At 43.6% G+C, this 25,733-nt stretch overlaps 1 protein-coding gene across 2 annotated transcripts; it reads right to left on the minus strand.

Annotated features, from left to right (window-relative positions):
- Positions 1–59: 59 nt before the first annotated feature.
- gfpt2 (glutamine-fructose-6-phosphate transaminase 2) lies at positions 60–24,967 on the minus strand. Of its 2 annotated transcripts, XM_056285156.1 has the most exons (20): positions 24,806–24,967; positions 23,126–23,233; positions 21,104–21,208; positions 19,381–19,506; positions 17,359–17,417; positions 15,868–16,002; positions 14,576–14,637; positions 12,290–12,369; positions 11,129–11,206; positions 7,978–8,095; positions 7,262–7,425; positions 6,678–6,773; positions 5,488–5,585; positions 5,129–5,249; positions 4,072–4,229; positions 3,234–3,348; positions 2,590–2,717; positions 2,324–2,491; positions 1,991–2,152; positions 60–1,343 (listed from the first exon to the last, which is right to left on the minus strand). In XM_056285156.1, the coding sequence occupies exons 1-20, from the start codon at positions 24,810–24,812 to the stop codon at positions 1,299–1,301; spliced, it is 2,133 nt and encodes a 710-aa protein (XP_056141131.1). In that variant the 5' UTR covers positions 24,813–24,967; the 3' UTR covers positions 60–1,298. The 2 variants fall into 2 exon arrangements, with proteins under 2 accessions (XP_056141131.1, XP_056141201.1); XM_056285226.1 differs by lacking the exon at positions 11,129–11,206 and having other exon boundaries at positions 24,806–24,966.
- Positions 24,968–25,733: the final 766 nt, after the last annotated feature.

A 25,733-nucleotide genomic window follows, 5' to 3' on the forward strand; every position in this document is an offset into this window, starting at 1 on the left:
AAATGGCAGAGAGGGCAAAGGAGAGGGGAAATGCAACAACACATCATCCAACATATGCTTTATATATATATTTATTGATTGATAGAGTCTGTTCGCTATAAAATAAACAGTACAAAATACAATCATATTGACAGCAATCAAACCCACTTTCTGTTACTCCGATAAAATAATAACCAGTTAAATATAGAACATTTTCATTGTGATAAACCCTTTACAAAAAGCTGACAAAGCAAACATTTCTGATAAAAGTCACGGGGCATGGTTTCCTCACTGTCTGAGCACTGCTCTTTAAAAACCTTTCAGTCTACTGTGCGGCAGTGCATCACCCCTTGACACCTGGATTTAAACGGATGTAGAGAATCTGAAGGCATAGAAAAGTCATATCATCGATGTCTGCGTTAAAAATCATTCCCCAACACGAACTGACTTTGGACCCCTAAACTTCTGTGGATGACTGGCTAAATATATTGAATAGATTTGTAACATTTAGTGGAGACACAAGGCAAGAAGACAGATAAGAACAGGAATACATAAAAGAAACATGATATAATGGGACAGAATTAACAATCAGTAAGAATATAAACAAAGTGCCATGTCATTAGTAAATAGAAACCCCGGCATCCCCTCAGTTTAACTAGGTTGTGAGTCAATAGAGCATCATGCACATTGAAGGCATGTGTGGTTGCAGCAACATGTGAAGATGAGATGAGATACAAGTCTAGTTAAACAAATCCTACATTTCCCATGATGCAAAAGGAAAGAAAGAAAAGTGTCCATGTAGCACATAACAAACAGGAAGAGAATGAATCGCCTCATGCTGTGTACATTGTGTACTTTCATATTGCGCATTTGGTCCCTATATTGCACAACTGTAAACACTTCAATATACCATATCAGTCTATTTATTACTAAGCCTTTTGCATATATTTTGGCTCAACTTAACATTGGTAAAAGGCACAGTATATTGCTTTCTGTGTGGTTGTAATGTTGCTTCACAGAGCGTTCTGTAATACTTCAAGGACACTGGCACCTCCTCAACAGTGTATCGGTTGGGCTTCACATTTCTCTGCTATAAAAATGACATCATACCATATATCCCCCTTTTTTGTCTCACATTCCCTCTAACTCTTTTACTCTCACTCTGTTTGTTTCATGCACTGACTCACACACATGCCAGGCAGGCAGAGACACAGACATTATGCTCACACACATAAACTCAGACACACACACACACACACGATTGCACTTTAAATCTATAGAACTTCTCTTGTCTCCTGTTCTGTGCTTGTATCCTGTGATCATTCCACAGTCACAGACTTGGCCAGGTTTCGAGGACAGTCGACCTGGAAATAGAGAAACCAGTGCGGAAGCAGATAATCTGTGTTGACTAATGAACATATCAATGGATGAATAAATAACACTGCACAAACATCCCATTACAGAAAGGAGAAAAGCCAGCCTGCATTTATCAAAATCTATAAACTAAGAGCTGACCTTCTGTAAATAATGACGTGTGTAATCATTTGAAGATACTATTCTATTCATCATGTGATTAGTAACATGGCTGTAAATACTCGGATAGATTTTATCATCTCAATTGCTGTGACTCACAGGAATCAAAGTGCATTTAATAAAATAAAATTGGCGACATACTACAGATAAACTGACTAATTTGCTGACGTGTAATCACAGAATAAAAAACCTCAGCGCTGTTTTCTAAGTCGTTAACGAGTTCTCGGTTAAAATGTCTCATCCTGAGTGCAGGCAGAGTAATCTACCTTTCAAAGAGTGTTAACAAGAGGAATGAAGAGAATTGATTCTGGGCTTTTCTGACAGGCGTAGGTATGAATTTGGGAATTTTGTATCATCTTCTTAAATGTTGGCATGTTAAAGTGACTTTTCATTAAATGCAGTCGCTAAACATGCATTTAAAGAAGATCAATTAACAGAGACAGATGCAGTGACATCATTACGTGTGTTGATTACATACATCATATCCTCGAAGTACAGCCAGGTGGAATGACATGAGCTGCAAGGGAATGACACTGAGGATGCCCTGCAAGCAATCCACAATCTGGGGCAGCTCAATTGTCTTGTAGGCATTCTTAGTCACTTCTGGGTCATCTTGACAACACAGGATGATGGGCCGCCCCTGATAGGGGGAGAGGAAGAAAACATTTACATTCGTCAGTCAATCAATTAATTTTCATTCATTATTTGCATGTGTGTGTGTGTGTGTGTGTGTGTGTGTGTGCATGCGTGTGCAAGGGAGTGTGTTTGTGTTTCTCTGTATGACTGTTGGTGGACATGCTACAGGACCTACCGATCGGGCTGTGACCTGATGTAGAGCGTTTTGGCACTTAGCGTAGCAGGCATCTCTCATGATGATCATGATGACTGGCATATGTTTGTCGATGAGGGCCAGAGGGCCATGTTTCAGCTCTCCAGCCAGGATACCTTCCGAGTGCATGTACGTGATCTCCTTTATTTTCTGCATAGGGGGATGTCAATAATTTGATTTTGTCAATTCAATATCCTGGCTGCAAAAAAACCATACTGGTAAGTTCAAATCTGTTTTTTTTAACTCACCAGCGCGCCCTCTAAGCAAGTGGCATAATTGAAACCTCGGCCCATGACCAATAGAGACCTTTGCTCATACAGCTCATCTGCTATGTCCTTGATTTTCTCATCCAAAGACAAAACCTTCTTTATCATCTCTGAAATGGGAAAGATTGGAAGGAAGGAAGGAAAGAAGTACAAGTCATGTAAGAAGGAGGGAAATTAACGAAGATTTTTGGTTTGTTTTGTTATTTGTCTATCCATTTTATTTTATAAATTAAATTCTCAGTCTTGGAAATGTGGAGAGGGGGTCGGGAATTACCTAGCAATTTCCTAGTAATAAGGTGGTAATTATCACGTAATTTCTTAGAAATAAGTTTGAAATTACCTCTTAGTTTCCTAGTAATAAGGTGGTAATTTTTACAAGTAATTTTACAGCTAACCCTAAGCCTAACCCTAACCCAAATTACAAGGTAATTTCAACCTTATTTCTAAGAAATTATGTGATAATTACACCTTATTACTAGGAAATTACTAGGTAATTCCGACCCCTCCCACCCCCTAAAATAAAGTGTAACCAAAATGTAAAATATAGATTCGAACACTGATTTTAATTAAGGCCGAAGTGGAGAGTGTTTATGCTTTATTGAGCTGTTGTTAGTTGGAGGTCTCACCAGGGAGCATCTTGAGACCATTGATGATCTCTAGCCTTCTTTTCTGGAGGGAGATCCTGTCCTCACTCATCATCAGGCCAAACATGATGAGAGCCACAAACTGACTAGTATAGGCCTGAATTGCACACACACACACACACACACACACACACACACACACACACACACACACACACACACACACACACACACACACACGATTGCTTAACCCATAGGTGAAAAGGTAGAGCTGTTGATATTAATGCAATGTTGCTACAATAAAAGCAATATCACAGCAGCACGTTATCAATGAAATACACCCTTTATGTGTATCTTCTAAATGTATATGTAACAAATTAAGGGGCAGCCGGGAATCTGACACAGCCGGGAACTGAACTCGGGTAGCCCAGACCATGGGCAGACTGCGCTAACCAGTCAACTAAAGGGTCTGACCCGTTAGCCAAGGGCTAGCAAGTCTAATCATTTGTGGTCATTACACTACCCCCCTCCTTCGGGTAGTGCGTCCCACACTTCAGCATATCAGCTCCCTCACACCTCTGGGCGTACTTCTGACACCAATGTAGCGAATTCAGGGGCAGCCCAGACCATGGGCGACTGCGCTAACCAGTCAACTGAAGGGTCTGACCCATAAGCCAAGGGCTAGTGAGTCTAGTCAGCCATGATCGTTACATATACAAAAATATCGTGACTGCTGTTTGACTTCTTATGTCGAGTACTAAAAGAGCCTTTGTTTATTTGTCATATTATATCTTGTATGATTATTTATATCTGTGTTGTATTTGTATTTAAGTATTTTAGTGTTTTCTGGGTGCCATGTTTATTTGGATGAATAATATACCTTTGTGCTAGCCACTCCTATCTCAGGCCCAGCATTGATATGGACTCCACAGTCGGTCTCTTTGGAAATGGAGCTGCCCACTGAGTTGGTTATTCCCACTGTCAAAGCACCTCGCTCTTTGCAGTAGCGCAACGCCATTAAGGTGTCTGCTGTCTCACCTGGAGGGAGAGGTGGCCAACAGATGAGCTTTGGGAGTGCAGAACTAAATCAGGGAAACTATTTTGTTAAGAGAAAAATATAAAAGCACAGCACAGGACATGATCGGTACAATACACCAAAGCTGGGAGAATGACACAGGTGTGACGGAATCTTTTCTCACTATTTGTGGAACACATCCCTGTGGACAACCTGTCGCCAAAAACACTGCTGCCATACCAAGGATGCATGCGCTTCAGCCGAAACTACTCTCTTCTAATTTTCCCTTCAAATTTTCAAGTTGCATTTTCAGAAATATTATACTAGGGCATTAACAGATATTTCAGTTTGCCCTGGCATTTTTCAGAGCTCAATGAACACACAAATCCAAGGTTACCATTGAACAAATGTTATCAGAGTTTATAACATTGTGAGCACCGATTCAGTGCATTGGAATGGTGTTTATTCGGTGTCCCCCCCCCTTTTTCTGCAAATTGTACTTGGCCAATTACCCCACTCTTCTGACCTGTCCGGTTGCTGCTCCACCCCCTCTGCCGATCCGGGGAGGGCTGCAGACTACCACATGCCTCCTCTGATACATGTGGAGTCGCCAGCTGCTTCTTTTCACCTGACAGTGAGGAGTTTCACCGGGAGGACGTAGCGTGGGAGGATCATGCTATTCCCCCCAGTTCCCTCCTCCCCCCTGAAAAGACACCCCTTCCCACCAGAGGAGTTGCTAGTGCAGCGACCAGGACCCATACCCACATCCAGCTTCCCACCCGCAGACATGGCCAATTGTGTCTGTAGGGACGCCCGACCAAGTCGGAGGTAACACGGGGATTCGAACCGGAGATCCCCATGTTGGTAGGCAATGGAATAGACTGTTATGCTACCTGGACACTCATTTATTCTGTGTTCTTACCTGACTGGCTGATGAAGAAGCAAACATCGTCCCTGAACACAGGCGTGTTGCGGTCGAGGAAGTCACTGGCCAGCTCCACCATGACTGGCAGTTCTGTCAGCTCCTCTAGAATTTGTCTGGTCTGAAAAGTGAGGTGAGAGGAGCAGGAAGTGTTGGCTCAACCTTCATTATCATCATCATCATTAATATCAACAGCATATTCTTTCAGATCCTTGTCTTTGTCCATTCCTGATCATAACTGTGTTCATAATCACTCCTATCAAAATTGATAAAGCGTCACCATTTTGTTTTACATAACCATCATTGCGACTGTAGCCACAAACTGTCACAGCTGTGCTCATCATGATTGGTTTACTTACAGCCACAGTGGCATGGAAGCTGGTGCCACAGCCAATCATGATCAGGCGTCGGCAACGTTTGATCTCTTTCAGGTGGTCCTTAAGACCCCCGAGAATCACTGAGGGTATAAAGGAAAGAGAGTGGCATTAGATTATTATAGTTATTTTTACCTCTTTTTACCAGTCAACCCCCCCCCCCTTTTCTCCCCAGTGGTATCCGGCCAATTACCCCACTCTCCTGAGCCTTCGCGGTCATTGCTCCACCCCCTCTGCTGATCCGGGGAGGGCTGCAGACTACCACATGCCTCCTCCGATACATGCGTGGAGTTGCCAGCCGCTTCTTTTCACCTGACAGTGAGGAGTTTCGCCAGGGGAACGCAGCGCATAGGAGGATCACGCTATTCTTCCCAGTCCCCCCCCCCAAACAGGCGCCCCAACCGACTAGAGGAGGTGCTAGTGCAGCGACCAGGACACACACCCACATCTGACTTTCCACCCGCAGACACGGCCACTTGTGTCTGTAGGGACGCCCGACCAAACCGGAGGTAACACAGGGATTTGAACCAGCGATCCCCATGTTGGTAGGCAACGGAATAGACCGCTACGCCACCCAGACACCCCATTTTTACCTCCTTTTACCAGTCAATCCTGTCTAATACAATAACAGAATAACCCCATGACTGTGCTGCATGTTTCAGACTAGCGTTAAAAGCCTGGCAAAGTAGTTGAACTCATTTTAAATATGTTTGCTCAAGGAGAGCTGTATTTGAACATATGCTGCAACTAAAGTCTACATTTTCCAGGCAGTATGACTCTGGCCTGTAAACCTGTAAGTGTACATCAAGAAGTTCAAACAGCTGAGACTTGCAATCTGTTTAAATTTTTTTTGATGCTACAGCTAAAACAGAAAAGTATAGTGTAAGCCAGGAGAGAAAGAAGTCATTTTACTATGGGAATTTACTGATACCTGTATGCAAATAACAGCTTTAGTCCCTTGCACTTCTCGGCCTGTCTTTCAAAATTCCAAGGAGACACTTTAAAAAACACTTTTGTTTGCACATAATGCTCCTCCTAAAAAATGATACTGAATGACACACTTGTGTGTGTCCAGGTCCATTTGCTAATATTGACTCACATGATCAGAGTCGTGGCAGAGAGCCTTCCACATCCTGAAAACTTAAAAGGAGACCAGGATGTGAGATAATAGGTACCTGTGTTGGTGTCAAAACAGATCCGGCCTCTCATAGTGTTGACCACTGACTCTGGCTGTTCAAAGATCTCTTTCTGCATGAAGGCCTTAAAGTTACCTGCAGGAGGAGGGAGAGAGACAGCGATATTTTGTCAGATTCTCTATGCAAATCTGTGAAAATTTAGATCCCATACTCTCTAACTAAAGTGGAAAATGGCACAGAGCGAACAAGGGTCTGTTAGCTGTTCAGATTAAGAATACAACCCGTTGGTAAATCGAGCTCATGTTATGACGATTTTAGCCTGCAGGGGGCAATCAAGTGCAAGTCTTTCGACCAGAACCAAAGCATCACTATCATTGTGAAAGGAAGAGTACAGACATATAAATGTCAACTCACCAACAATTTTTAATAATGTTTTTTTTCATACCATCTCAAAACGGGGAGGTTTGCAAATGATGTTGTTTAGAATACAACATTTATAAACAGTACATTTATTTAAGCGAAAACAATTGTGTCCAAACAAGCATGAAGCACGAAATGCGTGACCAATCTGTTGAGGACCTATCTTTCAGTGAATGACATTTGCTCTTTGACACTTGTCTGACCTTTCATGATCTGCTGCAGCTCCATCTGTAGAGTCTGGATGGCCCTGAGTGGGTCTTCTCCAGCCTGGCGGTTCATCCTATGTATGGAGAGCTTCCCCTCCCTCACCACAGCAACGTCATCATCCTCCAGGTACAGAACCTTGTTGGTGTGCTCAATGATGGCACTGGTGATAGATAGATAGATAGATAGATAGATAGATAGATAGATAGATAGATAGATAGATAGATAGATAGATAGATAGATAGATAGATAGATAGAGAGAGAGAGAGAGAGAGAGAGAGAGAGAGAGAGAGAGAGAGAGAGAGAGAGAGAGAGAGAGAGAGAGAGAGAGAGAGAGAGAGAGAGAGAGAGAGAGAGAGAGAGAGAGAGAGAGAGAGAGATAGATAGATAGATAGATAGATAGATAGATAGATAGATAGATAGATAGATAGATAGATAGATAGATAGATAGATAGATAGATAGATAGATAGATAGATAGATAGATAGATAGATAGATAGATAGATAGATAGATAGATAGATAGATAGATTAGAAAAGAAAGAGGGAGAGAGACAGAGAGAGATGTATAGCTGTGATATGGAACTACTGAGGCAATCCACTGATCTGATGCTCACTGGTTATACTTAGACACACACACACACACACACACACACACACACACACACACACGTGCAAACAAAAAGGAAAGGCAGCACACACACAGCTGGCCTCTAACCTGGCATCGGAGGCGAAGTAATACTCCACAGCCGTTTCATCCCCCACAGAGTTGAGGCTGTTGGAGTTGTCAGAGCGGTTATGGCTGTTCTTCTCATGCACTCCTTCCTTGAAGAGCGCTACAGGGTCAGAGGTCAGAGTTCAATGGTTAGAGGACATAGACTGGTTGCCAATGATGCTCCGTTAAAACAATCAAGATGTGCCCTTCACATGAATTCTTCACCTCTGCTTCCAGACGGAGTAAACAAGCTGCTAAGGAATGTTTTGAAACTGATGTTTTGTGGTGACACCTGGGAGCCTTTTCGGTGGAGCTTTCAAGCGATAGGCAAGATTACGGCACAATAAAAAGCAAAGATAAACCAGGAACAAATGTCCAGATTGCATGGGAGAGAAGTGGAATAAATCAAGTGTGTGGTTGTGATTGGTGCCCTTTGAAGATCGTCCATGCACCCAATTTCCAAACGGATTCATGCTATTTCATTGAAGATGGTATCATTAATAATCAGGAAGTTGAAGCTCAACATATTGCCAGTGGTGATTTTTTGATTTCTTGTAGAGGATTTTGACATACCGTGCCAGAGAACTTACGTATGGGCTCACAATACTAACAATGGTATACTGCACTCGGCTGTATCCATTGGACTGTCAGCCATTGAGAATCGTGCACTTGTATTGTTGAGTAGGCTGTGTGACAGCACATTTCTCTGAGTTCAATTTAACCAGTATCAAATGGTGAAAAGGCAGAACATCAATAAAAACAACACAAACAGTGGTCTATAGTGATACACCTGTGGCGCCAGTATATCCCTATACACCAAGATTTGTACTGGTGAAGGCTGTTGCTGTAAGGCATGATGAGACTGTCCATATGCAAATAAGTCGTCGCTGTGAGGTGAGATGTTTGTTGTCTGACACTTCTTTGTTGAATGAGTGATGTGCACAGGGGTAAGCAAGCACAAGTTTTTAGCCAGTCTCCACTTACTTAGGATTTGACAAAGAATAAAAAGATGTGTAGATGTAGAGGACAGTGATGGTGATGGAGGGGAGGTGAAGGTGGCAATATTGTAGTAAAACACCACACCCCAACTTCTCACAGTCTACCTAGAGAGTTTAGCTGGCTACCATTCATGTGTCACCTTTCTACTTGGCTCATTTTTTATTGGTGTAACACACTAGCCCCCCGACCCCGGCATGTCGCCTACATTACATGGGTCCCAAGATATTCAATACCCTCATATTAAGCAGGGAATTCACAGGGGCTCAATCGTCATGTGTGTTTTCCCCCGGATGTATGAAGAAGCATGTATTTTCTTCCTCAAAGTGACCATGTGATGCACCTTGTCCACCCATCCATCCATCCATCCATTATCCAAGCTGCTTATCCGAATTTGGGTCGCGGGATGCCTGGAGCCTATCCCTGCAGTCATTGGGTGGCAGGAAGCAAGACACCCTGGACAGGCTGCCAGTCCATCACAGGGCCGGCCCGCACACACACACACACACACACACACACACACACACACACACACACACACACACACACACACACACACACACACACACACACACACACACACACACACACATTCACTCCTAGGGACAATTTAGTACAGCCGATTCACCTGACCTGTATGTCTTTGGACTGTGGGAGGAAACCGGAGCACCCAGAGGAAATCCACGCAGACATGGGGAGAACATGCAAACTCCACACAGAGGATGACCCGGGATGACCCCCAAGGTTGGACAACCCCGGGGTTTGAACACAGGACCTTCTTGCTGTGAGGCGACCGCGCTAACCACTGCGCCACCGTGCCACCCGTGATGCACCTTGTCTTTTGTTGAATTTATAATTTTAGAAATCAGTTGTACCATCCTAGGCCCATACAGACATGTTTTCAGCTCAAAAAAATGGAAAACAGGTTTCCTACCTCTTCAATGTTTTTTTTTTAAAGTTTGGCACTCTTGAAAATGTTATTTTAGGCACACATGTTATTCTCAAATACAGTACAACTTAAGTTTTTATTTAAAATAATCAGTATAAGGTGGAATCCATTTTCTACCAGCAACAAGTACAGAGGGGATTTTTTTTCAGCCGTTACATTGCTACGACAGTCTTGTTCCTCTTTCAACCCCACACCACCCTCCTATGTCTTCCCTAGATTCCTTTTTCAAGTTAGGCCTTGGACTTTGAGTGGTCCCACTTCAAGCAAAGGAAAACCATAAATCTTGGGTGAACAGATAAGAAGTGTGACAATACTGGCTAAATACTTTCTGTTCACTGGACAGTTTTTTCTCGCTGAGAGAGAGAGGAGCAATAACAGGGCTGTGTTACTAACCAAACATTAGCCACCATCATCCAAGCAGATGTGATTCCTTGTGATGACCGCCTTCGAAAAATTACCAAAGAACTTCTGTCTTGCCAAAGACCAATGCTGTGGACTTTGGCAGTGAGGCACATTCTTTGCAGGAGGGATCTGAATAAATTTCCATAAGCCTGACATCAACTGGCCTCCCAAACTACACACCAGAACTCCCCGAAAACAATGCAAGAGAAATGTACTTCTAGGAAATTGCAGAGACAGAGCTAGTGTGCAATGCCTTGTGGTGCTAATTGAAACGCAGCAGTGTTGTAACACACATTAGAGGTGAACTGGTCAAATGTGAGAAAAGCTTACTGGTTAGAGAATTATGGCATTTTAATTCAGTTAGATCATGATCTCATATAATCAGTAAGTGAGGAGAACAGGTTCGACTGTTCATCCTCTGATTAGTAGGACAGACGTCAAAAGTCATAAGGTTTAGCTTACGAGGCCTTTGAATTTGTGGGGTGAACCACTGAAATCTGTGTGTACCAAATGACTAATTTTCTTCATAACTGGGTTTGGTGAAACAGCACTGCATATCGTGAAGCAGACACACATATTGTGTACACATGCTATGCTGTTTCCTATTTGGCAACTCAACCAGCAGAGATTTGGAGTACTTGAATCAAGTCTTGTGATTTTCTGGTTCAGAGCCATAAATGGCAGTTACAGAAACTACAAGCTTAGATGTTTAAAAAAAAACAAGAGAAAACCACAAATTCAGAGGCATCTTCCATCCACCAACTATCCACCATAGATCTGATGGGTTACGCTACAGGGGAGGCCCACCTCTGGGCATTGATGCCCCAGTGGCCTCTTCCCCCTTTGGGGTATTTGGGAAGTCCCTCAGGACTGAGTGGTTCGGAGCTACAGACAGACAGACAGACACACATCACAGACAGATGATACACATTTTATCACGGAATACATAAACTATGACTGTGGTTTTGCAGATGTTAGAATTACCCATGCAAAACTCGGAGAGACACATAAATATGATCGGTTAGCCATGAAAATGAGGTAATGTTAGCCACAGGTAACAGCCACAGGCCTGAATATGTCAGTCAGTGGATTAGTCAGTTGATTTGGGTTGAAAATATGCTTAAAATTATGCTACGCTATTCTTTTTTTTCTTTTTCTTTTTTGGATTTTTTTCACCCTTTTTCTCCCCCATTGTACTTGGTCAATTACTCCACTCTTCTGAGCTGTCCCGGTCGCTGCTCCACCCCCTCTGCCGATCCGGGGAGGGCTGCAGACTACCCATGCCTCTTCCGATACATGTGGAGTCGCCAGCTGCTTCTTTTCACCTGACAGTGAGGAGTTTCACCAGGGGGACGTAGTGCGTGGGAGGATCATGCTATTCCCCTCAGTTCCTCCTCCCCCCAAGCAGGCACCTGACCGACCAGAGGAGGCACTAGTACAGCAACCAGGGCACATACCCACATCTGGCTTCCCACCCGCAGACACAGCCAATTGTGTCTGTAGGGATGCCCGAGCAAGACAGAGATAACACAGGGAACCGGCGATCCCCATTTTGGTAGGCAACGGAATAGCCCACTATGCTACCCAGACGCCCTATTCTATTCTATTCTATTCTATTCTATTCTATTCTATTCTATTCTATACAACTGCACAATTAGTTCACTAATGATCCTTGACTGATCCATCATTATCACATCTTAAAGTGAAATTTAAAAATAAAGTCCAAATATTAGAAGAAACTTCCAACATCAGCAAGGCGCTAACTGCTTATGATCTCCATACAAGACGGTACTTGATTCTGCTGTAAGAGAGTGTTCATCAAAACTGTATTGAGACACAGTTTAATGTGGCAGTGTGAGTGGGTGTGTATTTGTCTCTATAACTATGCTGCTTATGCTGGTGCCAAGAGAGAGAAAAGAGAAAGAGAAAAGAACGGAAAGATTTTGGTGCAAGGGGAACAGAGCTCACCACTGTTGTACTGGATTCGGATGTGTTCTGTGGGCAGCTCATACTTGCTTCGCACCCCAATGAGCAATGGACTTCCTCTCCTGCAAGAGAGATGGAGAAAGGAAAAGGTGGATGAACGGAAAGAGGTATACTGAGTAACATGGAAGATGGAGAATGATCCATTTTAGCAAATACACACAAACATGCAAACACACACACACACACACACACACACACACACACACACACACACACACACACAGGGGTATGGGTACCATGTAAATGTTTGACTGCTGATTGTTGTTTTATATGGGAAATAAGCTCAGCAATGAGAGAAAATACCTCTCCCGTTTCAGCTTCACTCTAACTACTATATCATTTACTTCCTGACATCTCGGCCTTAGTTCCCTCCACGTATTCAGATTTTCTCCTCTGTGTCATCTGCTTCTCTGACATTCTAACTTCATCAGTTCCTCATTGTACGAAGCTTGAATTTGCCCCTTGCGTGTGCTGCTGGAACAGGATTTTCCCTTTCATTCTTGACTTCCTAATGTCAACCACTAAGTAGGGAAAACGGATCCTGTGCCAGTCTACCTGCCTGTGGACCTCATTCAAACAGTTTCCAGCTTTTCCCTCCACTATCAGTTCCATGTGGGCCTCTGTGATTGGTTGCTGGGTGCAGGTGCAAACAGGTGTGGCTGAGCAAGAGGAGAAAAGAGGGTGGGTGGGGTGGTGCGAGGCGAGGCGAGGACCAACCCCATATAGCAGTTTCTATTATGATTCAAATAAACAGTCAGGAGTAGTTACTATTAAGATGCCAACAAATGGAGCCATTACGTCAAAAAAGGCCTCTCATGTCTCTTCCTTTCGTCTCTTCCCAGTTCTCCTTCACTAGACTTTCCCTGGGGCTAAGCCATAGTGACGCAGAACTGCTGGTTGGTTTAAAGGGTGTGGGGGCTTGCAAACAGAAACATGTGGTTATTATCCAATGCAATATTTACCCTCAGGGAGGGAGAGACGGGGAGGAGAGTGGAGCAGAGAGGGAGGAAGGAGAGTAGGATAGAGAGAAGTAGAGGGGAATAGAAAATGAAGTAACAAGAGAATAAGAGAAGACAGGCGAACAAGAGAACAACAGACTGAGAGTCCAGCTGCAGGGTTAATCACTTGACAAAAAACGGAGGGGGAGAGGGAGAAAGAGAGAGAGAGAAGGAGAGGAGGTCGGCATCACTGGATAATTACAGCCATCCCTCCATCCCTCCACCCTGGGAGACAAACCTAACAATGCAAAGCATTAACCATAAACCACCATTCTGTCACTGTCATGCCAAGCTAAATCTAGTACACAGTACAATGCACTGTGTAGCTAGTACTCAGGGTTGTCAGAAAATGCTCAAGAACAAACTGGAGCTAGTCACACTATGGATGGATCCTAGGGGGGAAAAAAGCAACTACAAAGCAAAAGCTTGCAGTGTTAAACAGCAGGTGTGCCAAGTACCCGGTAAACCTGCCCACCATTCAGTTGGCACTGCCAGGAATTCTGTTATCACAAACCACAAGCTGCAGCCCACTTATCCTCTTCTCGTCTATTTGCCTTTCTCCCCCCCTCTCTTCAACAATCTCCCTCTCACTGACCCTGACAAGTCACTGACCCAGGAAGGGTATAAAGTGAAATAAAATGATGAAAGATGATTAAACTCAGAGTGTTGTTGGCCATGATTATTTGCCCTAAGCTGAAACAGGAAACTCTCTCGTCCCTCCGTTAATGAATCACAGAGAGACAGGCGCAAGGCCAGAAGCCCAGAGGCCGACCCAGAAGACACTCAGAAGGAGAGAGAGGGGGGACCAAGACTCAAAATCCCCTCTGCTCCCCCACTGTGTCTTGGTCTGAAGCAGTCTGACCCACAAGAGGTCTGCTGGGAAAACACACACACACACACACGCAACCAACTTTCTGTTTGTTGTAAAACCAGCAAAGAAAAACACACAAACCACACTCCTGCTCTTAGTCAGCACAGAATGTTAAAGCTCAGAGATGTAATAGCTGACACATGTAATGGATGCTGGCTCTGATAAACCCACGTAGTGTGAATCTGAGCCCCTGAAATCACACTGGGTATTCCTTTACATTGATAACAGCAGAGATGACTCATCTCCAGACGGACTGGATCATTGCATTGGTCACTGGACCAGGATGTGAGGTGAAACGTCAAGAGTGAATTGTTCGCCTGTGTGTGTGTGTGCACATGAGTGTGTGTGTGTATGTGTGTGTGTGTGTGTGTGTGTGTATGTGTGTGTGTACTAACTAACCTGGTGGCCACTGCCTCTCCAGGGAAATGACGACTTTTAAACACCAGGGCGAAGGCTCCCTCCTGAGGCAGAAAGAAGCAGAAAATAAGAGTTTACATTAACATGTTGAAAGGCTGAATATAAACCAAACAGCAGCTGGCAGCAGATTACTGCAGAAAAGGAAGTGAAACAATAGGAAATTGAAGATAAAATCTAAATCTGACCATTCTTCTGTGGTCAGAGTCTGACCTTAAACAGAAATGTCGAACATTTCCATGCTTTTCTTGGATACAAACACTTCTTCTGTGAACTGTCCTTGTGGCGCTGGTGGTCATGGGTTGGGTGGGGGGTAGGGGAATGGTTGGGTAGGGGTGGTGTATGGGTGCTGGTGGAGGGGGGGCTTCGTAAAGAGAAATAAGACCCCTATTGTATAACATCAGCTCTCTTTGGAAAGCCCTGAGTGCACCGCTGACCTGGGTGGTTGGTTAGAAGCAGCAGGAGAGTGAGGGAGAGCAAGGCGAGGGGAGGGAGCAGTAGTTTTGAGGCAGTTAGGGGGTCTAACTATCTGGTTCCTATTAGTCCAAACCCGGGGAGGCTGCTTTGCTTATGCCCCTTTCTTCTCAGGAGGAAGAGAGCACATGCTAACTCAAACTGAGTCTCTGGAGCATGACGCTCACAAATGGGAGAGCCTTGCTCCATCACAGCAGTACAGGGCGGTTCAACAAATAATGATGTCACTGGTGATGTTATTGGGGCAGTTGCTATGGGGACTGTTATTGCACTGATGTTAAGTTTTTTTAAATGGACAGGAAAGTGAAGTAATGTCATACTACAAGATGTGCCAATGGTTGTGTGTGTGTGTGTGTGTGTGTGTGTGTGTGTGTGTGTGTGTGTGTGTGTGTGTGTGTGTGTGTGTGTGTGTGTGTGTGTGTGTGTGTGTGTGTGTGTGTGTGTGTGTGTGTGTGAGTGTACGTGTTATGGGCTGAAGGGCAAATCAGACTCAGTGACCTGTCTCTTCTTATTTATTCTAAGGCATGATATACAAAGATTTCCTTATGACTCTGGACACCCAAGGTAAAAATGTGTCCGAGTCAAAAGCTCAGACACAAAGATCACCATCACACACACGATGGTGTATCTCACTTTCCGAGGTTGAAAATTATTTTGGATTTGATTCCCTTTCTGAAAATATCCCTATTCCGAATGTTGCAGAAAATGGGTATCTCACCCCCACCTGCACTGGGGGTTGGTGTATTTCCACAGCACTGGAACAGACACTGCCGTCACTGCTGTTATGAGTGCTGTCTACTCACCAGCTGCTGAATGACCCTCTCAACCAGAGTAGAAAAGGAGACGCTGTCGTTCTCTCGGTTGTCGTGCACATATTTGATCAATTTAGGGATCACCTCCGTGTCTGTTTCCGACTCAAACTCATAGCCTTTGGATTTCTGCGGGGGGGGGGGGTATACATCATATAAACACTGAGGATGAATGGTCAAAATAGCATGCACGACTGGATTCCCGACAGTTTCACTTGTAATAGGCATTCATTTTTTCCTTAATATGAGTGTTGCTTCTAACTGAGTACAACCGGACAGTGACATAGCCCTCTTTGAAATACATTCATTGGAATTTAATGCCAGTGACACCTAACGCCATACCTGTAGATTTGGGGAGCCCACCACCCTACCACAAAAAAAAATCTTCTATTTTTTCTCCCTTTTCTCAGTTGTACTTGGCCAATTACCCCACTCTTCTGAGTCATCCTGGTCGTTACTCCACCCCCTCTGCCGATCCGGGGAGGGTTGCAGACCACCACATGCCTCCTCCGATACATGTAGAGTCACCAGCCGCTTCTTTTGCCCAGAGAGTGAGGAGTTTCACCAGGGGGACGTAGCACGTGGGAGGATCACACTATCCCGCCTTAACACGCGCCCCGACCAACCAGAGGAGGCGCTAGTGCAGCAACCAGGACACAGCCCACATCCGGCTTCCCATCCGCAGACACGGCCAATTGTGTCTGTAGGGATGCCCGACCAAGCTGGAGGTAACACAGGGATTTGAACCAGAGATCCCCGTGTTGGCAGGCAACGGAATAGACCACTACGCTACCTTGATGCCCCCAAAACCACAAAAAACAAAACAAAAAACCAAAAAAAAACCAAACAAACAAAAAAAAATCTAAGGGAAACACAGATTTTAAGCGATCACAGATTGCTAAAGCTATTGGTTCCATAGCAAATGAAAGTATTTGTCATAAATTTTTGTTCAGAACAATGTGGTTAAACATGATGGTGGCTCACCCTGTCTATGTGGGTCAACCTGTTACACATGGTGACCTCACACATACTAGGATATCATGTTGTTTTGTGTGTCTGCCATAAGACATCTATCTAGTTAGGATAGACTAAACTAACTCATGTTACAAGTCTAGTTAAATAAAGAAAACTGGTACGATAAGCCTGATTACATTCTTCAAGATCTCTTTATAGCTTGCATGAATGCAGCAAAATTGGCAAAGCTCTCTCTTTACACTGAAATCAAACACTGTCAGCTGCCATGTTGCAAAACCGCCAATTAATTATTGGGAGGTTACAACTTATGAAAGAAACTAAACGGACAATGGCGCATTCCTGCAGTGCACACATGCCAAGCTCTTTTTCATTAGAGAGAAAGGACACTCACCTTCCTTAAGGGTGTGAGCGACAACTGAGTCGACTTAAGAACCTCACCCCCATTGAAAAATCACTTGAAATTCAAAAGTTGCACTTACAAAAGGAAGGGTGGGATATAGAATGTCTTACCAGGTACTTTTTCAACTCTTTGTAGTTGGTGATGATGCCATTGTGGATGACAACAAACTCTGAAAGAGGAAGTAGATAAGATATGGAGAGGCCAATGGTCAAATACCCACTGGAGGGGAGTAGAAATAGTATCACTGTCTATTTTTTCTTGATGATGCTCATTTCTGTATGAACGCTTGCTGTGCCAGATATACTCTACCAGCATTCCAAGCACTGCACAACAATGACAACGTGCCTGCTCAATGTTGTATAGCAAGTTTTGCAGTAATGTGATTAAAATGCAAATTCAACATTTTAAGCATAATGTCAACTGAAATGATAGTGAGGCCCTGCATTATTATCTAGTCTTGAGGCCCTGTCGTGTAGATGGGCCCTGTGCTTATCATATCTGGTCTTGAAGTTGGGTTTTGTATTTGAATGTATTGATCAACAAATGATGGGTGTCACACTAGAAAATTTATGTCCCCATATAACTACGGATTTTTGCCGCAGGGCCCCCTTGCCGCTTAATGCGGCCATGGATAATGGGGTGACTCTTTTGTTTACATTTGAATTAAGGATTGTACCTTTAACTTTTGACAAGGTTGTGACCACCATAATATATCCAAAGGAGTTGAATCAAGTGCGACTGGACTTGGTATATATCCGTGAAGACGTTTCACCTCTCATCCAAGAGGCTTCCTCAGTTTGTACCTTTCCGACTAGACCAAGCTGGTTCATCCCAAAGACCGTGTACCACACACCCGAAAAAGCAATCTGGTGTATGCTGTACAATGCAATGAGGATTGCACTGGCCGATACATAGGGGAAACCAAACAACCACTACACAAACGGATGGCCAAACACAGAAGGCCAAACTCCTCAGGACAAGACTCAGCAGTCTATCTACACCTAAAGGAGAAGACACACTCCTTCGAGGACAGCAACGTACACATTTTGTACAGAGGAGATAGATGGTTTGAAAGAGGGGTGAAGGAAGCCATCTATGTGAAACTGGAAAAACCATCCCTCAACAGAGGAGGAGGTCTGCGACACCACCTATCTCCCACTTACAATGCCGTCCTTTCATCTCTACCCAGGAGACTCAAGAAGCCTAGCCTCCAAGAACAGTCAGCCACTAACGGCTCCAACCACTCTCATGACCACTGAACAATGAAGTCGAAACTAACACCCCCAACGACCGTTGCTGCTAAATAAATGCAAATTGCGTGGTTGGACATTGGAGCACAGGAGAGCCACACATATCAATAGCTCTGATAACGACGGGCACGGCCAAACATCGGCACACAAAAGAGCCACTCATATCTATGGCTCTGTTAGCGACGGGCGTTGGTAAACATCGGGGCACAAAGAGCCATGGACATCTATAGCTCTGATAACGACCCCAAAGAGGATAAATTCTGAGTCTCATCACCAGCCAGTCAAACTAGCTTGGTCTAGGCAGAAAGGCACGAACTGAGGAAGCCTCTTGGATGAGAGGCGAAACGTCTTCATGGATATATACCAAGTCCACTTGCACTTGATTCAACTCCTTTGGATAACCATGACCTGGATGAATGAGAACATTCACAGACACCATAATATAATGATAAAACAAACAAACTTGTTTGCAAGCATGATTTTCAGTAATATTTGTATCATCAAGTTTAAAATTAGGAGATTATATGCCCTGTGGTAAAGCCAAGCAGGATTACTGACCCGGCCTCAATCCACCTGCACTACAAATATGATCCAGAAATACCAAAGAGATGTGTTTTTCTTTATTTCATGTGAAAGTGCCAAGGACTATGGGCTAAAAAAAAATCAAGGCAAGATGTGGTCTAGGTCACACCATAGCTGAGGCTATGCCTTTCGGCAAAAGCTGGCATCACAGATCTCACAGAAGAAACAGCTTGCTGTGTGTTGTGCTGCCTTTCCCATAGTTGTCATTGAATCGTCAATTTACACATTTATGGTTGTGTGCATGTGCATGCAAGTATGCTCATACATGTGTGTAAATGCACAAATGAATTTGCACATTACCGTTGTTTTTGTCGGAGCGATGGGGGTGGCTGTTGACAGCATTTGGCTCTCCGTGTGTGGCCCAGCGTGTATGAGCAATGCCAAAATGTGTGCCGAGCTCCTCGTCCAGATCCAGTGAGTCTTTCTCTGGTTATAAAGCACAATGAACCAATACTTAGTCAATGACATGAGCAAACTGCAGGGAATGTAAAAAAAACAACTAAAAAAAATAGGGAAGTAAAGGTGTGGGAAGACATGAGAAGCTGATTTAGGAATGCCGGTCAAAGGGTAGAATACAATGTATTCAGAGAAAGACCAAGAGATTTTCACATATTTTAAGTTTTAAGATTAAGTTTCCTTTTTTAATCCCCTTGGGGAAATTCAGTTACTGCATATTAACCTATCCTAGCTGTGATCTGTGTAGCTAGGAGCAGTGGGCTGCTGCCTTCATGCAGCGTCCGGGTACCAACTCCAGTTCTTTTCCCATTGCCTTGGTCAGGGGCACAGACAGGAGTATTAACCCAAACATGCATGTTTCTTTTGATGGTGGGGGAAACCGGAGCACCCAAAGAAATCCTACCGCGGGACACGGGGAGAACATGCAAACTTCACACAGAGGACAACCTGGGATGACCACCAAGGTTGGACAATCCCGGGGTTTGAATCCAGGACCTTCTTGCTGTGAGACGACAGTGCTAACCACTGGGCCACCATGTCCAGTGGTTAGCTTGATTAATAGAAGTGGACTCATTGGGACCAAGAAAAGATGTTAACGAAGCATAGTGACGGATAAACGCTCTCTAAAATCACTAAAACCGACTCTGTTTAGCTAGTATATTTAGAGGTCGGTCTATATATACACATGAAACAATTATCTGTAAGGTATTTCCATTTAGCTGTTACCCTTTAAGGGATTATTTAGAAGAACATAGTATTAAATAGACGCAAATTAAGTGCAGATAAAAAAGTAACAAGAATGAAAATGCGGGGCGTCCAGGTAGCGTAGCGGTCTGTTACATTCCCTACCAACATGGGCATCGCCAGTTCAAATCCCTGTGTTGCTTCCGGCTTGGTCGGGATCCCTACAGACACAATTGGCCATGTCTGCGGGTGGGAAGCCGGATGTGGGTATGTTTCTGGTCGCTGCGCTAACGCCTCCTCTGGTCGGTCGGGGTGCCTGTTCGGGGGAGGAGGGACTGAGGGGGATAGCGTGATCCTCCCAAGCGCTATGTCCCCCTGGCGAAACTCCTCACTGTCAGGTGAAAAGAAGCAGCTGGAGACTCCACATGTATTGGAGGAGGCATGTGGTAGTCTGCAGCCCTCCCCAGATCAGCAGAGGGGGTGGAGCAGTGACTGGGACAGCTCAGAAGAGTGGGGTAATTGGACACATACAGTTGGGGAGAAAAAGGGGGTGGGGGGTGGGAAAGAATGAAAACGCATTTTTAATTTCATTAGACCTTTACGATTACGGGACTGTTATCCTTGCTGGGAGGCCACCTTATTCGTTTTGGTCCTCTGGTTGGAAGTGTATGGCAGCCCAGATAAAGCAACACCCCAAAACATGGTGATGTTATATGGGGGATGAAATCCAAGCGCTCCGGTCAGGGATACACCCTCACAAACCACCACACACACCACTAACCACTTTTACTGAGTGTTATTTGAGTTATTAGCAATGCACCCTGCCCAAAAAAACAAAAAACAAATTGCCTCAGACTTTTGAAGCAAAGCTTTTTAAACCTACTGTAGAGCTCCTCATCCAGTGCCTTGACCTTTCCCCTCTTCTTGATCAGACAGATGCTGTTGCTGTGGATATCTGTCATCTTCTTCGGGCCATCCACAGCAATACCTCAAAACAGACAAGAGGAAAGAAAGAATAAAAAAAGAAAAAAAGAAAAAAAAGCTTTTTTTCATGGAGTTGTGTTTCCGGTCTGACGCACCTCTCTGTAGGGATCGGTCATTTCTGCAAATCACGAATCTAACTGGGTGCACAAGGTACCATCCCAGAAATTAGCCAGTCAACTAGAAAGTTAAGCTTTATCACCACTGAGAAATACAGTTGGTAGCAGAAAGTTATTCAGAGAGAAAGAGAGGAGTAGGCTCAGTTTGTGTGTGTGTGTTTGTGTGTGTGTAGGACATGGGGTTTTACTGGCTATGAAAGGAGCTCTCAGTTTTGTGGCTTCATCTTGCTGAACAGGATGAACAAATATTGAAGAGTGGGTGTGTGTGTGTGTGTGTGTGTGTGTGCGTGCGTGCTTGTTTGCATGTGCTTAGGTATGCTTGATTCAGAATATGCCACAGAGGCTCAAATAATTGATAGATACTTATGGATCCTCATTTAGAACAAAATATAAATGCTTGCTATGTAGAGGAACTAGATGTCTCAATTTCCTCTATAACATACCAGAATTTGAAGGACGAGTCATTAATTATAAACAGGTCCAATACTTTACTGGGGGCTCAGTAGTTGCCATGTAAATGTGGATTAAACCCCCCCCCCCACAATACTCTAAGTACTGACTTACACCACAAACTCGTACTTCATTAATAATTCCATATTCAGGTCTATTCTGTCATGTATAAAGGTGATACTAATCACAATTTTCCTTGGAGACTGTGAAATGCCATTCTGGTCTTTGGCCTTAACAAGTATGCCATCTTGGCATCATGCCCCATTGTGAAGGAAATACTGGAGTTTATCCTGTCCTTCCAGAAGCCTCACCTCTTTATCTCACACATGCAAGTGATCTACATCATTGTGAAACAAAGGATATATACAAAATACAAGCTGACACATTATTTTGGTAGCTCCTGATATATATATATATATATATATATATATATATATATGTGTGTGTGTGTGTGCGTGTGCGTGTGTGTGTGTGTGTGTGTGTGTGTGTGTGTGTGTGTATAGATGTAGGAAATATTTTTTAATACATAGCAGTACAAGCTTGTTTCATGCATCGCGCATTCATCAGCTGCCAATGTGATTGACTCACTGGATTATATATATACACACACATACATATATATATATATATATATATATATAATCCAGTGAGTCAAGTAAATTCTTTATGAGACAGTACAAGCCTGTTTCATGCCATCACCAATCATCAGCTGTCAATCTTCAGCTGTTTTGCTCCTTATTTGTTGAGCACTTTCCCTACCGTTCAGTGTTTCTTTTAACAGTTTTATACATATATATATATATATATGTGTGTGTGTGTGTGTGTGTGTGTGTGTGTGTGTGTGTGTGTGTGTGTGTGTATGTGTCTGTGTATAACAAGGCCTGGTAACCTTAATATACTGACAATTGAATACAAAGTTACAACAGAATATTGAAAACAATACAATATCTGATATATTTTAGTCATTGGCAGTAATTGCTTTAAACAAGATGACGTGCTGATGTGATCAGAATCAGAATACTTTATTCTGAGTCTGATCGGAAGCTGATATCATATAGTGTCCGATTTTCATTATTCCAAATCAGTGTCTCTGATACAGTATTTTCGTTGTATTTACTCGTGAATCCTGTTCTCTCCTTGTGTGTCTGGGGACAGATTATGTGTATGTGTGTTTGCATGTCTGATCAGTATTTTGGGTTTCGGGTGTATGTGTGTGTGTGTGTGTGTGTGTGTGTGTGTGTGTGTGTGTGTGTGTGTGTGTGTGTGTGTGTGTGTGTGTGTGTGTGTGTGAGAGAGCACGACTCTGTGTATGGAGTACGTGTGCAGCAGGACCCTGGTGAGGCTGAGTGCCTTACCTGCTGAATCGTACCCTCTGTACTCCAGCCGCAGTAGTCCCTTCACTAAAGTTTCAAATATCTCCTTTCTGGTGCGAGGCACTTGGTAATTCAGGTAAGCAAAGATCCCTTTCAGAGAGAGAGAGAGAGAGAGAAAGAGAGAAAACATGACTCACCTGAGATGCTTTCTCCCTGTAGGAGCAACTTAACAGTTGCCAAAAGCAAAGTACAATGTCCACCCTGCAGATGCACAGATTACCGTCGGCTATTCTGCTTGTGAGGAGAGTCGAGGACTTTATTTCAGTGGCGCAAACGCAGGGCATCTAAGCAGTTCCCCAAAACCAGTCGTCAGTGACAAGCCCCTCTCCTTTAGCTTTGCAAATCAGCGTGTGAGCTAGGTAATACTTGGGACATCGATCACGAAAGTGACCCAATGCTTAAGTTCGATGCGAAAAAGTTTCCATCTGGGGATTTCTGAGTGATGCACGACAGATTCACGCCTGGAAATCGTTTATTATGGAAAAACAAACAAACAAACAAACAATTTACTAAGGCTGAAGCTGGGCGAAAACACGACGGGCTCATCATCCTGTTACGTTTAATAGCACGTGTAAGCAAAGCAAACACGTCTTTTTATTACATTTTATTACATTTCCATTACAGCATAGTGTACTGGAACCCCCCCCCTCCTCCCCAACACACACACACACACACACACACACACACACACACACACACACACACACACACACACACACACACACACACACACACACACACACACACACACACGCACATACTGGAACGTTCCAAGTCGCTCCGCTCCCATGCCAACACAGGTGGCCATTGACAGACGCACATTGCGCGCAGTGTTCGCGCAGCCAGGTAGTTTAGGGCAGACTGCGGGTAAAACGTCCACACAGACTGCCGAGGCTCTGGCAGGCAGATGAGAGGAAGTGCCGTGTGGCCGCAGGGGATTTTATTTCATTTTTCTGATGTTAAAACTTTTTCGTCGAGAATTTTTTTTTTGGGGGGGGGGGGGGGGGACAAAACGTGCACATCTCACTGGCCGTCTTGTCTCGACCCAGTCATCCGTTCGCAGTGGCGTAAAGTCTGCGCCGAGATACGTAGATAAAGTCGCACACGACGGACGTTGGATGAGGCTCTATAGCCGAATAGTTGTCAGGGGTTGCATCTCTTGACAAGTTCTCTCGTGTGTCTGCTCACTCGGTGCGTGGTCGGTACGTTTCCGTATGTCTGCGCTGCTGTTAACAGCCAGGAGCGATCGCTGACACGTAGCAGCCAGGAATCACAACGGAGGCGCAGACAGAAGAGCAGTTCATTGTGCAACCCGCCCCCCGCCCCCCCAAAAAAACACGCTATAAGTAATATATCGAGCATTTCATATTACAAAATCACGACAAAATGTTGTTGAATAGCTACAGAAAGGGTCCTATTCACTGGTGCCCCATACTTTAAAGCGACTTTATTTTTTTCACGACGACTTAAGTTCCCGGTCACTAAAACGGACACTAAAATGCAATAAACGCCCTGGATACAGAACATGTGAACGCTGGCTTTAAAAACAGTGGCCATTATAAACGCTCGTAGAGGTAATTTCTGCGCTAATCCGGCTATCCGTAACCATCCAACGCAGTCCACATGGGCTACTTTTTACATGTTAATAAAAGGCACCCTTACCACACATGACTTTGGCTGTGTTGTCGTTTATGGAATATGAGCCAAAAAATGTCAAGCAGTTTCCCTTGATATGAGTGATGCTGCTCCCGCGTTAGATGAAAAAAGACTAAAAGTGTACACTCCGACTGAGCATTTAAATCCTGTTTTTTTTTTATCATGGAGAAGCGGCCCCACCTCCGTCTTCTGACAGCACTTCCCACTCTGCCCGGCTGCCCTACAGGTGCTGCTTACATCTAATATCCGAGATGGATAGCTGTTCATTAACAGAATGCCTGACTAGGCTGCTGAGGTCGACGGCACTTAATACATAAAGTAACGCTTTACATTAAGTGCACGTAATAAGTGTTAGTTAATAGGTAATAAGACCCTTATATGTCCTTATAAAATGCTCATTAAATGTATTATGTGTTTAAAAGACTATAATAAGCATTAGTTAATAGGTAATAAGTCCCTTATAAGTCCTTATGAAGTTTTTATTAACATTATTATGTTAATAAGACTATATTAAGCGTCAGTTAATAGGTAATAAGGCCATTTTAAGTCCTTGTAAAATACTTAAGATTATTATGTTAATAAGACTATAATAAGCATTAGTTAATCAGTAATAAGGCCCTTATGTCCTTATAAAATGTTCATTAAGAGCACTATATAAATGTAATGATTATTATTATGTTAATAAGACTATAATAAGTGTTAGTTAATACGTTATACTCTGTGTATTGTCTGGGGTTTGTCTTTTGCCTATTTGTCTTTGTCTGTTATGGACTCTGAGTCTGCAATAAAGTTTTGAATTGAACTGAATTGAATATGTCTTTGTAAAATGCTTATTAACATTATTATGTTACAATGTTACAATTTCATTTAGCAGATGCTTTTATCTGAGAGTTAAATATAACACAAGCAAGGATCTAGTCAGGCAACAACAATG

Source organism: Lampris incognitus, chromosome 1, assembly GCF_029633865.1.
Source record: "Lampris incognitus isolate fLamInc1 chromosome 1, fLamInc1.hap2, whole genome shotgun sequence".
Lineage (NCBI taxonomy): Eukaryota > Metazoa > Chordata > Actinopteri > Lampriformes > Lampridae > Lampris > Lampris incognitus.

Bases quoted from the DNA above. Each gene is read 5' to 3' on its own strand.
- gfpt2 (XM_056285156.1), bottom strand. The intron at 17,418-19,380 runs GTAATGTGCAAA...TTCCTCTTTCAG, and splicing joins TCGCTCCGACAAAAACAACG to AGTTTGTTGTCATCCACAAT. The intron at 7,426-7,977 runs GTTAGAGGCCAG...ATCTATCACCAG, and splicing joins TACTTCGCCTCCGATGCCAG to TGCCATCATTGAGCACACCA.